This window comes from Mobula hypostoma, chromosome 24 (assembly GCF_963921235.1).
Source record: "Mobula hypostoma chromosome 24, sMobHyp1.1, whole genome shotgun sequence".
Lineage (NCBI taxonomy): Eukaryota > Metazoa > Chordata > Chondrichthyes > Myliobatiformes > Myliobatidae > Mobula > Mobula hypostoma.
The window spans coordinates 20,899,648-20,913,633 of NC_086120.1; the positions used below are offsets into that span (position 1 = coordinate 20,899,648).

The window sequence follows — 13,986 nt, forward strand, 5'->3', positions numbered from 1 at the left end:
AGAGGAGAAGTCATTTACTCATTAGCCAACTAAAACTTCCTTTCACCTTTCATCCATGTTTCCCTTGGCTATTTTGTGGCTGCTCCCTGCTCAGTGCTGCCATTGCACATCACGTTATCATGGTTTTCTCCAGGACTGCTGAATGCTGGGCACCATTTCACTTGTGTGCCTAATTCTCACTTGACTATCTCTTGCCCTTGCCCAAACATCAAGTCCATTTAATACTTACACCTCCTACTCTCTGGTGCCAATTCCTCTCAAATATAGTACTAACTTCCTCTCTCTATCAACTTCCACTTTCTAGTCACACGTTATACTTCATTTATCATTCCACCCACTCTTAATCAAAGAGTGAAACAGCCTCAGTATTTAACACTTCTTAACCTGCTGGAGAAAACAACACAAGGGAAAGTGTTTTTTTTTCGTTGTAATTCCTAATAAGACGATATCTTTATTCCAGTCTTATTTTTTGTCTTTTCGAGAGTTGTTTCAATTGATTGCGGAATTGCAAAGGATGGCAACCAACTCTGACTGCTTAAGAGAAGCCTCAACCTGTATCACTGACAGAGGTCCTTGGATTGCCAAATGATCAGTGCATGACAAGTAGGGGAGGGTAAGTAAACTTGAGGTATACTTTTGTTAATAAACTAGTTGGGTCAACAGAATTAAAATACACGATGCCTGACTGATCATGACATTACATTTAGTTGGAGATCCTACTTTCAATGTGTGAATGATGATTACCAGTTTTTGAGGCACTGTTGCATCCATGAAGTAGTTTCAAAGACTCCTTTTGTCAGGGCACAATCTGAATGTATGTAAAAAAAAATTAAATCCACCCTATCATGCTTCCCAAGACTGAAAACTCAAGATTCACATCAACTTGCAAGGCAACAGGCTGAACAGCACTTCCGGCAATTGGGTAAAGAGAGGGTTAGGAGTTTTTCCTTTAGTATATCTCACTGGAACTTCTACATCCTCTTGAAAATACAATAAACCAGGGGTTCCCAACCTGGGGTCCACAGACCCCTTGGTTAATGGTAGGGGTCCATGGAATAAAAATGGTTGAGAACCCCTGCCTTAAACCCTTCCCCAGTGAAAGTAAAAAGGGACATATTCAACATATTAAAGAGGATAGAAATAAAAGTTAGTTATTTTCCCTCATGATCCTGTTCCATTTCTAGATCCTGGCTAGTGCATATCACATGTACATTTACCCTCCCTTTACTCCTCAAGCCAAGCCTCATTACTGAAATATCTATTCATCTCAGGTTTAAAGATTTTTATTTGATCAAGAATCTGCAGCTTTTTGGGGATATAGTTCTTGGTTTGCACTGCTTTGGGAGGAAAAGGTCCTTCTTAAATTGACTACTAACTGGCATGACTTTGAAATGAATATTGTTCTCCCTTGTACACTATTCCCCAGTGGAGGAAATTGGTCCTCCATATCTGCTCCATTAAATGCTTTTATAATTTTAAACAAGTCGATTAGATCATCTCTCAACCATCTAAACTTCAGGGAACACAAGGTAGAATCAGAATCAGATTTGATACCACTGGCATATGTCATGAAATTTATTGTTTTGCAGCAGTAGCAGTACATTGCAATACATACAAACATACACTATAAGTTACAATAATTACAGTATATAGGAAAAAAATAAAATAAGTAGTGCAAAAAAAAGAGGGAAAAATACTGAGGAAGTCTTCATGGGTACATTGTCCATTCGTAGCATCTGATGGCAGAGGGGAAGAAGCTGTTCCTGAAACATTGAGTGTGTGTCTTCAGGCTCCTGTCCCTCCTCCTTGATGGAAGCAATGGGAAGAGGGCATGTCCTAGGAGACTGGGCTCCTTAATGACGGATGCCTTTTTGAGGTATCACCTTTTGAAAGTGCCCTGGATGCTGGGGAGGCTAGTGTCCATGATGGAGCCAGTTAAGTTTACAACTTTCTGCAGCTTCAGTGATTCAGGAACAGCTTCTTACCCCCGCCATCCAATTCCTAAGTGGACGTTGAACCCTTGGACATTACCTCACTTTTGTAATATATATTATTTCTGTTTTTTGCAAGATTTTTAATCTATTCAATATAGGTATACTGTAATTGATTTACTTACGTATTATTTTTTCTCTTCTATATTATGTATTGCATTGAACTGCTGCTGCTAAGTTAACAAATTTCACGTCACATGCCGGTGATAATAAACCTGATTCTGATTCCGAATTTTTTCCACCCTGTGCAGTGGCTCCTCCGTACCAGATGGTGATGAAACCCATTAGAATGCTCTCCACGGTACATGCATAAAAATTTGTGAGTGTCTTTGGTGACAGATCAATTTTCCTCCAACTCCGAATGAAATATAGCCACTGTTGTGCTTTTTTTGTAATTGCATCAATATGTTGGGCACAGGATAAATCCTCAGAGATGTTGGCACCCAGGAACTTGAAAATGCTCACCCTTCCAATTCTGATTCCTTGATAAGGAATGTGTGTGTTCCCTCAACTTACCCTTCCTGAAGTCCACAATCAATTCTTTGGCCTTACTGATGTTGTTGGTGTGACACCACTCAACCAGCTGATCTAGCTCACTCCTGTATGCCTCCTTGTCACCATCTGAAATTCTGCCAACTATAGTTATGTAGTCAGCAAATTTATAGATGGTGTTTGAACTGTGCCTAGCCACATAGTCGTGGGTGTAGAGGAGGTAGAGCAGTGGGCTAAGCACGCATCCTAGAGGTATGCCAGTGTTGATTGTCAGCGAAGAGGAGATGCTGTCGGCACAGACTGTGGTCTCCCACTGAGGAGGTCAAGGATTCAGTTGTAGAGGGAGGTATAGAGGTGCAGGTTTTGCAGCTTTTTGCTTAGAACTGAGAGTTGAAAGATGAGTTGGAGTCAATAAACAGTAACCTGACATAAGTATTGCCATTGTCCAGGTGATCCAAGGCTGAGTGGAGAGCCAGTGAGTCTGCATCCGCAGTAGACCTACTGTGGAGATAGGCAAATTGCAGTAGGTCCAAGTCCTTGCTTAGGCAGGAGTTGATCTTGGGCACGACCAACTTCTCAAAGCACGTCAGCACAGAAAAAGTGAATGCCACAGGATGATAGTCATTGAGGCAGCTCACCCTGCTCTTCTTGGCCACTGGCATGATTGTCACCCTTGTGAAGCAGATGGGAAGCTCCAACTGTAGCAGTGAGAGTTTAAAGATGTCCGTGAACTATCCCACCAACTGGTTGACACAAGTTTTCGAAGTCATACCAGCTACACTATCAGATCCTGACGCCTTCCAAGGGTTCACCCTCTTGAGAGATGTTCTGATGTTGGTCTCCAAGGCAGAGATCACAGAGTCACCGGATTCTGCATGGATTCACGTAGATGTAGTTTTATTTTCCATTTCAAAGGCATTGAGCTCATCTGGGAGTGAAGCATCACTGTTGTTCATGACATTAGGCTTCACTTTGTAGGAAGTAACAAGTGAAAACTTGTCATCAGAATTTAACCTTTCAAACCCTGGAATCATGCCGACTGGTCTGTTCAGTACCTCTTCCATGGCCAATATATCCTTTCAGATGTTTGGCATTAGGACTGATTACAACACACCAAATAGGTCTGACCACAACTCTGAACTATTTCTACAATTCTATTAATTTTAACATTCAGTTTTCCCGTGAAAACATTTTACTCTTCAAGCCTTTGTCACAAAGACTTGAGGTGAACATGTAATGATGCAACAACTGTCCCAGAATTGCTCCTATGTGCTTTAAGTGTTTGTGCATTTGAACATATTTTGAATATTGCTTTAATCTTGGGAAAGAGCAGTTGTGATCATCCAAATCCAACTCTAAATGGTGAACACTAGATATAATTTGTAAAATTATACATATTTATTCCTCACAGTAATTGTGTTTTAATCAAGCATTTGCAGTACAAACATTTTTAATCAGGGCTTTAAAAATATTTTGTTTCTCACAGTATCGCATGCCTGATTCATCTGTTCTTGGTTTTGACGTAATTCTTGATCAAATGCCAAAAGTGCACAATTATTTTCCCTGATCATTTAGCTACATTGGAACTGATTTCAATTATCTCTTTGCTTGCTTGCCAGAACCTGGTCTATACAGATATCATCACTAATCACAGCCAACACAAACATTATCACATTCCATCTATTGTCCCCTAACAGAATTTACTTAATGTGAAACCCCCATCCTCTTCCATCCCCCACTCAACCAACATTATCCCTTACATTTTAAAAGTTGTTAGAAATTCTCAGCACTTTGGCTCCAGTCTACCAACTTTTGTCGATGCTATTTCTCACCCAGATTCATTTTTCTGCTATTAATAATGTTCACAAATAGCCCCAATTAATAGCTTGCTTTGTTTATTCTCACACTATCATGCCGAACTGAGCTGGGTTTCCCACATGCTGCTACTTGAAGTGACCTTGAGAAATATTCAAAGGACAGATTCATTTTGATCTATATTTTCAGAAACTTCAGAAGCAATCTGGTAAACTTCTCTGCTCTTGTCTAGCTTATGTCCTACCAACAACCAGTTGATAAATCACAACTGCTGTCTTGACAATGGAAACCAAATGAGAGAAATATATCATGCCTCAAAGCATTTCATACGTAATAAATTATTATTGATGTGTTGGCAACATTACCTGAAGAAATGTGTCAGAACCAATCTGTGCACATCAAGGCATCTCGAACTTTAATGAGATGAATGACCACATCAATGTAGCATCAAGGAGGGGGTTTGGCCATGGCATGGTCTGGATTATGTGCTCGGCTCAGACAGGTGTTAAACCTAGTGTTCTGCAGAGATGTTACCAACTGAGCCATTCTCACATGTAACGGTGAAAGTTAGGATGTGTGAATCATTATCGTGTAAAAAACTGTCCTGAAAACAACTGTTGCCACAATAAAGAAGTTGGCCATTGTCTTGGCCAGGTGATTACATCATTTCTCCTAGCATCTTGGCACTGCGGTGATATTCACCAGAAAGTTAGTTACACACTTTCCTTTCTAATGGAGCATGCTGGTACAAACAGAAAGAGAAACAGAACTCATATGCTGCATCAGATTTGTCAATAGTACACATTCACAAAGCTTCATGTGCAATTAATCACTTTGAAACACACAGCAATGTATCACAGATGGACCATAGTGATAAGTATAACAATAAACACACTGAAGCTATGTTAACTACCTTCTCAGTCTAGTTAGGGAACTAGATCTCCTCGAAGCTTAAGCCGAAACTGGATGGAACTAGATGATTTTCTCGATTATTAATAACTAATAATAATAGTTTAGGGCTCAGCCAAGAACTAAAACCACATTAAAATAGCATTAATATTCCCCTTAATGTTTGATCATTCTCCAGTAATGTCAAACCCTTCTACCAAGTATCAAGTGGAGCAAGAGCAGCTGAGCTGTCAGTGTTAGTAAGTAATACAATATTTGCCCTGGTCATTATTTTAGACACAAACAAAAGTGATACCTCTCTCCCATGCTCATTCACATTGTCTGTATCCTTACTGCACACATACAGGTAAAATCTCTGCACCTACAGCCTACAGAGAGTTTAACACCCTGACAAGTGGTGCCAAGAATACAACCTCTCCCTCAATGTCCAAAAACCAAAAGAACTGATTGTGGATTACAGGAGGAGTGGAGACAAGCTCACCCCAATCAACGTCAATGGGACTGCAGTGAGAGGGTGAGTAGTTTCAAGTTCCTCTGTATACACATCACTGAAGATCTCATCTGGGCTGTACACACCGACTTCGTGGCAAAAAAAGCACAACAGCATCTCTTCCACCTTAGGCGACTGAAGAAGTTCGGTATGAGTCCCTAAATCCACAAGACCTTCTACAGGGGCACCTGACTGGCTGTATCACTGCCTGGTAACCGTAGTTAATCTCTAAGGCAAGGACCGGTTCGGCACAGCTTCGTGGGCCGAAGGGTCTGTATTGTGCTGTAGATTTTCTATGTTTCTATGACTCTAACTGCACCAACCTTTATCGCTGGGCACTGCAGAGAGTGGTACGGACAGCCCAGCGCATCTGTGGATGTGAACTTCCCTCCAATGAAGACATTTACAGCAACAGGTGCGTAAAGAAGGCCTGGAAGATCATCAGGGACACCAGTCATCCCAACCATAAACTGTTTCAGCTGCTTCCATCTGGCAAAACCAATGATTTGGCCTCCATGATCATCTGTGGCAATGAATTCCACAGATTCACCACATTCTGGCTACAGAAATTACACCTCATCTTCGTCTAAACGGGGCATCCTTGTACTCTGAAGCTGTGCCCTCTGGTCTTAAATTCCCCCATTATAGGAAACATCCTCTCCACGACAACATTATCTAGGACTTTCAGTATTCAATAGGTTTCAAAGCAATCCCCCCTCATTCTTCTAAACTCAGCCCCAAAGCCATCAAACGGTCCTCATACATTAACCCTTCCATTCTCACGAACTTCCTCTGGACCCTCTCCAATGTCAGCACATCCTTTCCTAGATAGGGGTCCAAAATTGCTCACAATTCTCCGTGCAGCCTGACCAATGCCTTATCGAGCCCCAGCATTACATCCTTGCTTTTATATTCTTGTCCTCTCAAAATGAATGCTCACACTTGAATTTGCCTTCTTTACCGTATGCAATGATCTGTCTGAGGAAGGTGAACTGTATGGGATCGATTGTGAGAATGCAGCAAGTGCGCATGTGGCCTTGTGTTGGTGATGGTGGGGGGGGTAGAATTACTACAGAATTATGGGACATTGTTATGTATAACAAGATGCAGCCACCCAGTAAGCTCAGTTCACGTTAGCGATTTGTGAGTGGCTGAAAGTTGGGTGAAGGGTCGGCAGGCCGACTGACCTCTAGTGGCCTCTTCACTTGAGTGAAAAGCTGCTCTCCCTGCCCTCCGGTTGTCCATGAGGACACGTCGGCCAGTTGACAGGGTCAAAACATTTCATCGTTGTTCTCAGTTTACCTCACCTATTCCTTTCCCTTCCTCTTCCCTTGTGTAGGGGGGGGGGGAGGGATGAACCGTATCAGAGTGATGGCAAGAATGAGGTATGTGGCTGTTTGATAGTGCGGTGAATCGACTGGGCCTCCTATGCCCATGTGGCACTCTCTGGCTGAGTGGATTTCAGAGTGTGTATTTTTTTTTGTCTCAGGTGGGTCCGGTTTGACACTCCTGCACTGCAAGTTGCTCAGTGTAATTAACACGACTTGCTGAAGATGTTTAATCATACTAGTCCACTGTCATTCTTGTTCTGCACATATGTCACAAAAGCTAGAGGCAGGTTCAATTACAATGTTTAAAAGATGCTAGGAGAGGGACATGGGCCAAATGGTACTAGCTTAGATGAGCACTGTAGTCAGCATAAACCAGTTGGGCTGAGAGGCCTATTTCTAACCAGTGCGGCTCTCTTGCTCTGTACTATGATCAAAATTCTTTCATTACTATTTTTTATGCTGCCTTTTAAGTCCTTTGCCAAAAACCAATATCTTAAGGGAATTACTTTTTAAAAGATGGTATTCTTGCTGTTTCTCCTTTCTCCCCCCATTTCTGAGACACATACAATTTTGTATTCTTAACATGTGGTCCATAATTATCGTTATCTCCAGGAATTTTCCCTTATTCTATTTAGCTTTCAGTATCCTATACTGAGTGTCCAATACGATGCTTTTTTTTTTGGGTTGTTCTCTCCTCCCCAACTGGTGGCCTCCCTTTCCCCAAATCCAAATTTCCTGGCAGCCCACCATGCCCTTGAAGTTCCTCAAATTTCTCCCTGGGTCTTAGATTTCCCACCCATCCCTCTTTGAAAATGAATGCCAGTGAACGTGTGCGGGGTCAGACACTGGCAGTAAAGGTCTGAAATAGCAATGGGAGCCTAGCAATAGGGTAACAATGATGGTGGGCTTGTGAAGGATGAGTCAGCTTCAATAAGGGGTTTAAAAGGGCAAGTAAACATCTACCTTTGCATGCTCTCACAGTGAAGGAGCTCAATGATATCAAATATACACCTTTAATTTCTGTAAAAAAAAAACAGGTCAAGGGCACCAACATTATGTTTGGTATGAGTATTAATGTGGCTGGGATGCAAGCTGTGCATAAAATGCCTCCTACCTCTTCCAGCTAGATAGCAATTAGTGTCTAGTGTCTATCAGAATCTATTAATATTCCATGGTTAAAATGGAGACCAATTGTTGTTTATCCTCTCCGTGCCTTGTGGCGTATGAGCAGCCTTGCTGTTTCTTTAGCATTTTGTCTGTTTTTTTATAAGCACAATGCTCAGCTCCGCACGGATGGAAAGCATGCAAGGCGCTGGCTGGATTCAGACCCTTGAAGTCCAGAGCTGATCCACTACGCCTCTGGCCAGCACAATATTGGAGACCAAATAAAGAACATTACGTTCCTCATGATGAAGAGGAGCCAACGAGCCTCTGCCTCAGACCACTTTATTTATATTAATTGGGGATTCCTTGCCTTTGTAAAACTAACTAGACAAGACTATATGTAAAATAAATCAACAATTCTTAAGCTTGATAAAAACATTGTTTTTCTAGCGACTTAAAAAATGCTGGGCCAGTAGCTGTAAGCCAGTTGTCGGCTGAGCAGTTTGGAATTCAAACGCGAATTCAAAGCATTTTTTGTTACTGCAACCAAATTAAACTAGTTAAAAAGGGGGGGGAATACAAGTGTGTTTCTCAATCATAAGCAGATGATAGACTATTTGTTCTGTTGTTCATTCCCCAAAGAAAGGATTTAATTTCAGTTCAATAATGCAAGCAATTTGAATAAATGGCTGTTGGCAGATTTTAGCCAGCTGTCAAGATTCCAGTCCATGTAATTATCAATTTAAATTATAAAGAGATACTAGATAATGATTGCTATCTAGCTGGAAGTAGTAGGAAGACAAATTAATATGTAAGGAGGGTATAACTTTAATCAACTGTCATTATGTCAGAACTTTGGTTAAATAACATTTTAAAGGCAATAATAATCAACATGGACCATGGATCCTGCATTGAATGACCAGGTCTGGAATCCCAAATTGACTGGAGGAATCCCAAATTGACTGGACTAATAATTCTAATTGTAATAAAGCCACTATAAAAAAGCCAATAATTATACACTTTATGAATCCCTTTGCAAATAGGCCAATAAATTCTTCATTACATGACTAGATTCTTGTTTAGTTAGCACATCAAATGGAATAGTTCAGACATTGCATATGCACACAGCATACGTGAATACATTTTTCCCTTGGTAAATGATCCTGAGAGGCATTTTCCCTTTATTATAAAGTAGGAGGGTGTGGGTGTTTCAATCAGGAACAGCAGCTTGAACCAAGATCCAACTGAGTCAGGAGAATGCTCACTTATGTTTCGAAATCCAATTGATGAGATATCCAAATGGCTATCCACAAACAAACTACAAGTGGGGTGGGAGGGAGGTGGGTAGCGGGTGGGGAAAAGCCTCATTGAAAGCTGTCCCGTTTATATAATTTAGCCAATTTCCATTCTCACTTCTGTCTTAATCTGACCCCGAAGGAATAAGAATTATCTTGCTGACATCTTTGATTAGGTGAATAACACATTTTCATTGTTGCATCACAAGATCAAAGAAGAGGCCAGAGGTGGGGATGAAGTCATTGACCAGACTGAGGGTGTAGATCAGTGAAGTGGGGCTGGAGAAGATTTGGTGACAAGATCAGGGTCAAGTTATCCAAAAGGTGTGTGAAGACTGGGACCCACACCCCCACCCCCCACCATCATAGGCCTTGGCTGATTGAAGAATAGGGGTGGTAGGGTTTGAGAGCTTTGGCTGATAAGGGTTCAGGAAGATTCAAGTGTCATGCAGAGGGAGATGAGAGTTCTGGGGTGAAGTAGCAAATACAATCTATTTCTATGAGGAATAAAGGGAAAATATGGGACTTAGTTTTAGAGGGTCCCAATGCAGCTTTGTGCTCAGAAGACAAACTGTCTTGGGCTTGCTCGGTAACAGTTGCTCCCTAGATGCTGGGGCAAAGATGGTCTCCCCTGCATAATTAATAAAGGAATTGTTCCACTGCACACAGGGGAATGACGATTGGAGTCAAATTTCTGTAGTGGACCAAGTCACCATGGAAATAGTCAAAAATCACATTCTACTCTGGAAATAATCAAAAATAAAATCTGAGTCTTGTAGAAGATAAAAGCTTCTGTTACAAGCTGGTGCCCTTAAAGTGGTGTATCACACACCTTTCACATGCAGATAAGAAATGAAAAATATTCTAAACCATAAATAAGCAGTGAAGAACCAAAATCTCAGGCACACATTTACAACACACACTGTAAATGGTTATCACATCTGCCAAAGAAAACAGTTCAGCTTCATGTCATTGTTCAAGCAGAAGAATGTCTGGGCTTCCCTTGCTGAACAAAAGCTGGAGAATTTCTAAATGTCAGTCATCTTTTCTCCACACTGATTTATAATTAATCTGTGTATACTGGCACTGTAATCATACCGCCTCTGATTGCAAATTTGTTCACACTTCTGAATGGAACTTCAATCCAAATACTCTTGTATTCAAAACGGCTTTGTAACTTGACCAAGCCTGCATTAAGACTGGAGTATAAATGAATGGATAACACAAAAAAAATGTCTGATATAATGTGGTAGGGATTGAGAGCACCAAACAGATGTATGTCTTAACCACGTGCATCAGGGACAGGAATAACATCTGCATGGTGCTACTACAGACTGAAACGGCAGAAAGAACAAGCCTGTTACAACATGTTTACCTTCACATTTCTGGTTGTTCTCATTCTGTTTGTGTCCAGCAGGACATTTGCATTCATAGGATCCCACCGTGTTGATGCAGTTTCCTCCCTGGCACAGACCTGGGATTGCCTGACATTCATCCACATCTGTCAAAGAAAACATCAGTTTCATACCATTGCTCAACCAGAAGAACGCCTTGCTGAATACAACCCGCAGACTCTCTGGATGACAGTCATTTTTCCCCACTTACTCTCATACACTGGCTTTGTATTCACTCTGCTTGTGGGTCAAGCAGTAGAAAAGTTTTTGCCGGCATTAATTACATCAGCTAATTGGCCTGATACCAGGCACTTAACCAAGGGAGACAGGGATGACACTGAAGAGGATAAGTGAGTTCACGCAAAGGTGGGATTGATGATAGATTTGGGAGTTGGAAATTAATTGTCACTGAGAATAGACTGATGGATCATCAATGGATATAGATAATAGGTTTGAGTAGGAGGTTACTGAAAAGTCTAGGAACTGAAGGGAGAATGGGATCTGGCTGAAAAGAATTATAACTAAACTGTGGAACTCCATGGGAAATGAGAAACCAACATATATAACAACCTTTAAGGACATTATCATCTGCTCTGAGACCACTAAGGATGAGGTAAGGGTCAAAATGACAGGACAGGGTGATCAGGACAGTCCTATACCCACTGCTGCCTCCCAATGCTATTTCAATAGGGAGGCAGGCAGCCAGTGGAGGAGTCAGTAGTGGATTAGTGCGGGGACAGTAAAGAGACAGTCAGTGGGGGCAGAGGTTATAGGATCCATCATTTGCCCTGCTTCATCCTAAATACACTAACCCTCTTCAGTATGATCCCCATTTTCCTTGAGTATATCTGTGCTACAGCAGAAGCTTTCCATTTGCCCAACACCAACGTCTGGTCCCTGGCCATTTTGTATATTGGAGATCTGTTCGCACCTAGCCAGCTTTAAACATCCTCCCCAAAATGGTTTGAGAAAGGGACATTGTATTTGCAGAAGTAAAGTAGGAATTACTAGAACTTATGTGTGGCACCACCTCAGTCCTTCACAGCAAGAATCTCTGTGTTGACAAGGCCTCTGCATCATGAAACTATGGCCAAAACATGCTTTCTTCACAAAAAAATGACATGTATGTGTGGCATCTTTTCATTTTGAAAGGTGGTCTTCCTAGATCTTCTTAAGAACTGTATTGGTAATTTCAATAACTATTGTAACCACTCACCTTGACAGGCACCACTTCGAATATTGGGGATGAAACCACGGCGACAGGGATGAGGCTGTGCAGGGCACATCTCACAAGGATGGCCCCAAGCTCGACCAATGGTGGCACAGCAGAGAGTCTTGGTGCAGACAATGCCACTTAGCTGTCCTTGGCACATTTGGTTATTGACCTGTGTGAAGCATGGTCCAGTTCGGTAATCTGCGGAGAAGAACAAAACCAATGGAAATGCTGCCAAGTTTCAAACATGGGACACTGAGCAGTGAGACAAGGCACTGCAGATCACCAATGCTACTGACTCAGTCAGTCACGGGTCCCCACCAGGTTTATAACTCTCCTGTATAAAATACTGTGGCACCCATCTTCTAGGTTGTTGTTAACCTTAACTTTAACATCCTCCACATCCATCAGGAAGTCATAAGTGTCCATTATGGACTTGCCTATTACAATGGCATGTCATGATTTCCTGACATGCACAACTAGAGATGAAGCACTCAGTAGAAATGTTAAGCCCTGATGAAGGGTCTCTGCCCTAAATGTCTCCATTGATGCTGCCTGACTTGCTGAGTTATGCCAGCAATTTGTGTGTGCTGCAATATAAGCTCAATAGGCTCTTCAAACTGCATCTTTCAAATATTCTGTATTGAGTGAGGCTTCTTTAATCAAGCTCTGTACTGGTAACGAGAATGAAGCACTTCTCCCCATGCCAGCTGAGAAGTAAGAGGACGGGTGGAGCCAATACTTACATGGATTGTTAATGTGTTACAGAGACCCATAAGTATGCCCTAATAACAGGACATCTCATGACAGAGAAATTTACAGACATTAAAAAACAAAATGCACTGCCCTGTGGTGGCCATCTGTATCTCTTCCCCTTGTATTGGAATGTTAGGATTAGGATAGTTTCAGCACTAACCACAAGCTGTCAGAGGAAGGATACAAACCCTCAAATTGGAGTTACCAGATGTAGATGGTCTCTGTGGCTTCTTCAAACTGAGAGTAATATCAGAATGCTGAGGCAAAAAGAAAGTTGCTTGTTCTACAAGAGCCAGAATCAGTTGATGATACAAGGACATACTTTATGACTTTCTCAAGAAGCTTATACCCTGTAGAATAGCCTAAATAGACAGTTTTGTGATACCAGCAGCTGAATGTTTGGCACATTTCCAGTGTATTAATCTGTGTTAAAATATTAACTTGACAGATATGATCAGTGTAACATTGGACAGTCACTTTTGGGTTCTAGCTCTGTTAATACCAAAAATATATTGGCACACCGACAGGGAAAATTGAATAAATGTTACGAAGTGGTCTTGTTCGCTTTCTGATTGCTTCACAGACTCCATACCTGGAGAAGATTTATCATGAAGGTTAGGTTCTAAATTATTAATGTACCTCAATGGAAATTTTATATATGAATGCGATATAGCAAACTCATTTACTTCGGGTGAGCTCGATAACCCAGACAGATTCACAATCAATTAACTGAACAAAACATTTCTTTAAATATTCCCAGATATTCCCCTATACTTCATTGAAAGGAAATAACTGGGGGACAAACCCTTGAACATGTCAATAAAAAGCAAACAGAGGCATACTCGGCATGCACACTCGGAGACGCGTGGACCACCTTACTTTCTCACACCAGCACATTTTCACATACACTAAAAAATGTTACACATGCACACATATGAATGTTGCAAACACATAATTGCATATACACATGTTTTGCACACACATGCTCACAGATACACAAACTTTGAAATCAGCATTGCTTTCATTCAAGAATATAATTAACAGCAGGATGCCTGGACTTTCTTGTTTAATGGCCTGCTTTATAAAGCATTATCACCTCGTAAATATAACAGAATCTCCACTTGCTGGATCTTGTTCTGCCTTTAGACAGGAGGATTATTTTCCTCAGTAAATACTCGAATCCTGTTTATACCCAG

General features: G+C 41.3%; 1 protein-coding gene across 3 annotated transcripts in view; it reads right to left on the reverse strand.

The window, feature by feature from the left end:
• fbn2b (fibrillin 2b) overlaps positions 1-13,986 on the reverse strand; it is a 287,896-nt gene that overhangs the window by 159,237 nt on the left and 114,673 nt on the right. For all 3 annotated transcript variants that reach the window (XM_063032677.1, XM_063032678.1, XM_063032679.1), the window contains 2 exons: positions 12,038-12,235; positions 10,803-10,928 (listed from right to left, as the gene is read on the reverse strand). In XM_063032677.1, coding sequence (XP_062888747.1) covers positions 10,803-10,928; positions 12,038-12,235 — 324 coding nt within the window. The remainder of the gene's footprint in view (positions 1-10,802; positions 10,929-12,037; positions 12,236-13,986) is intronic.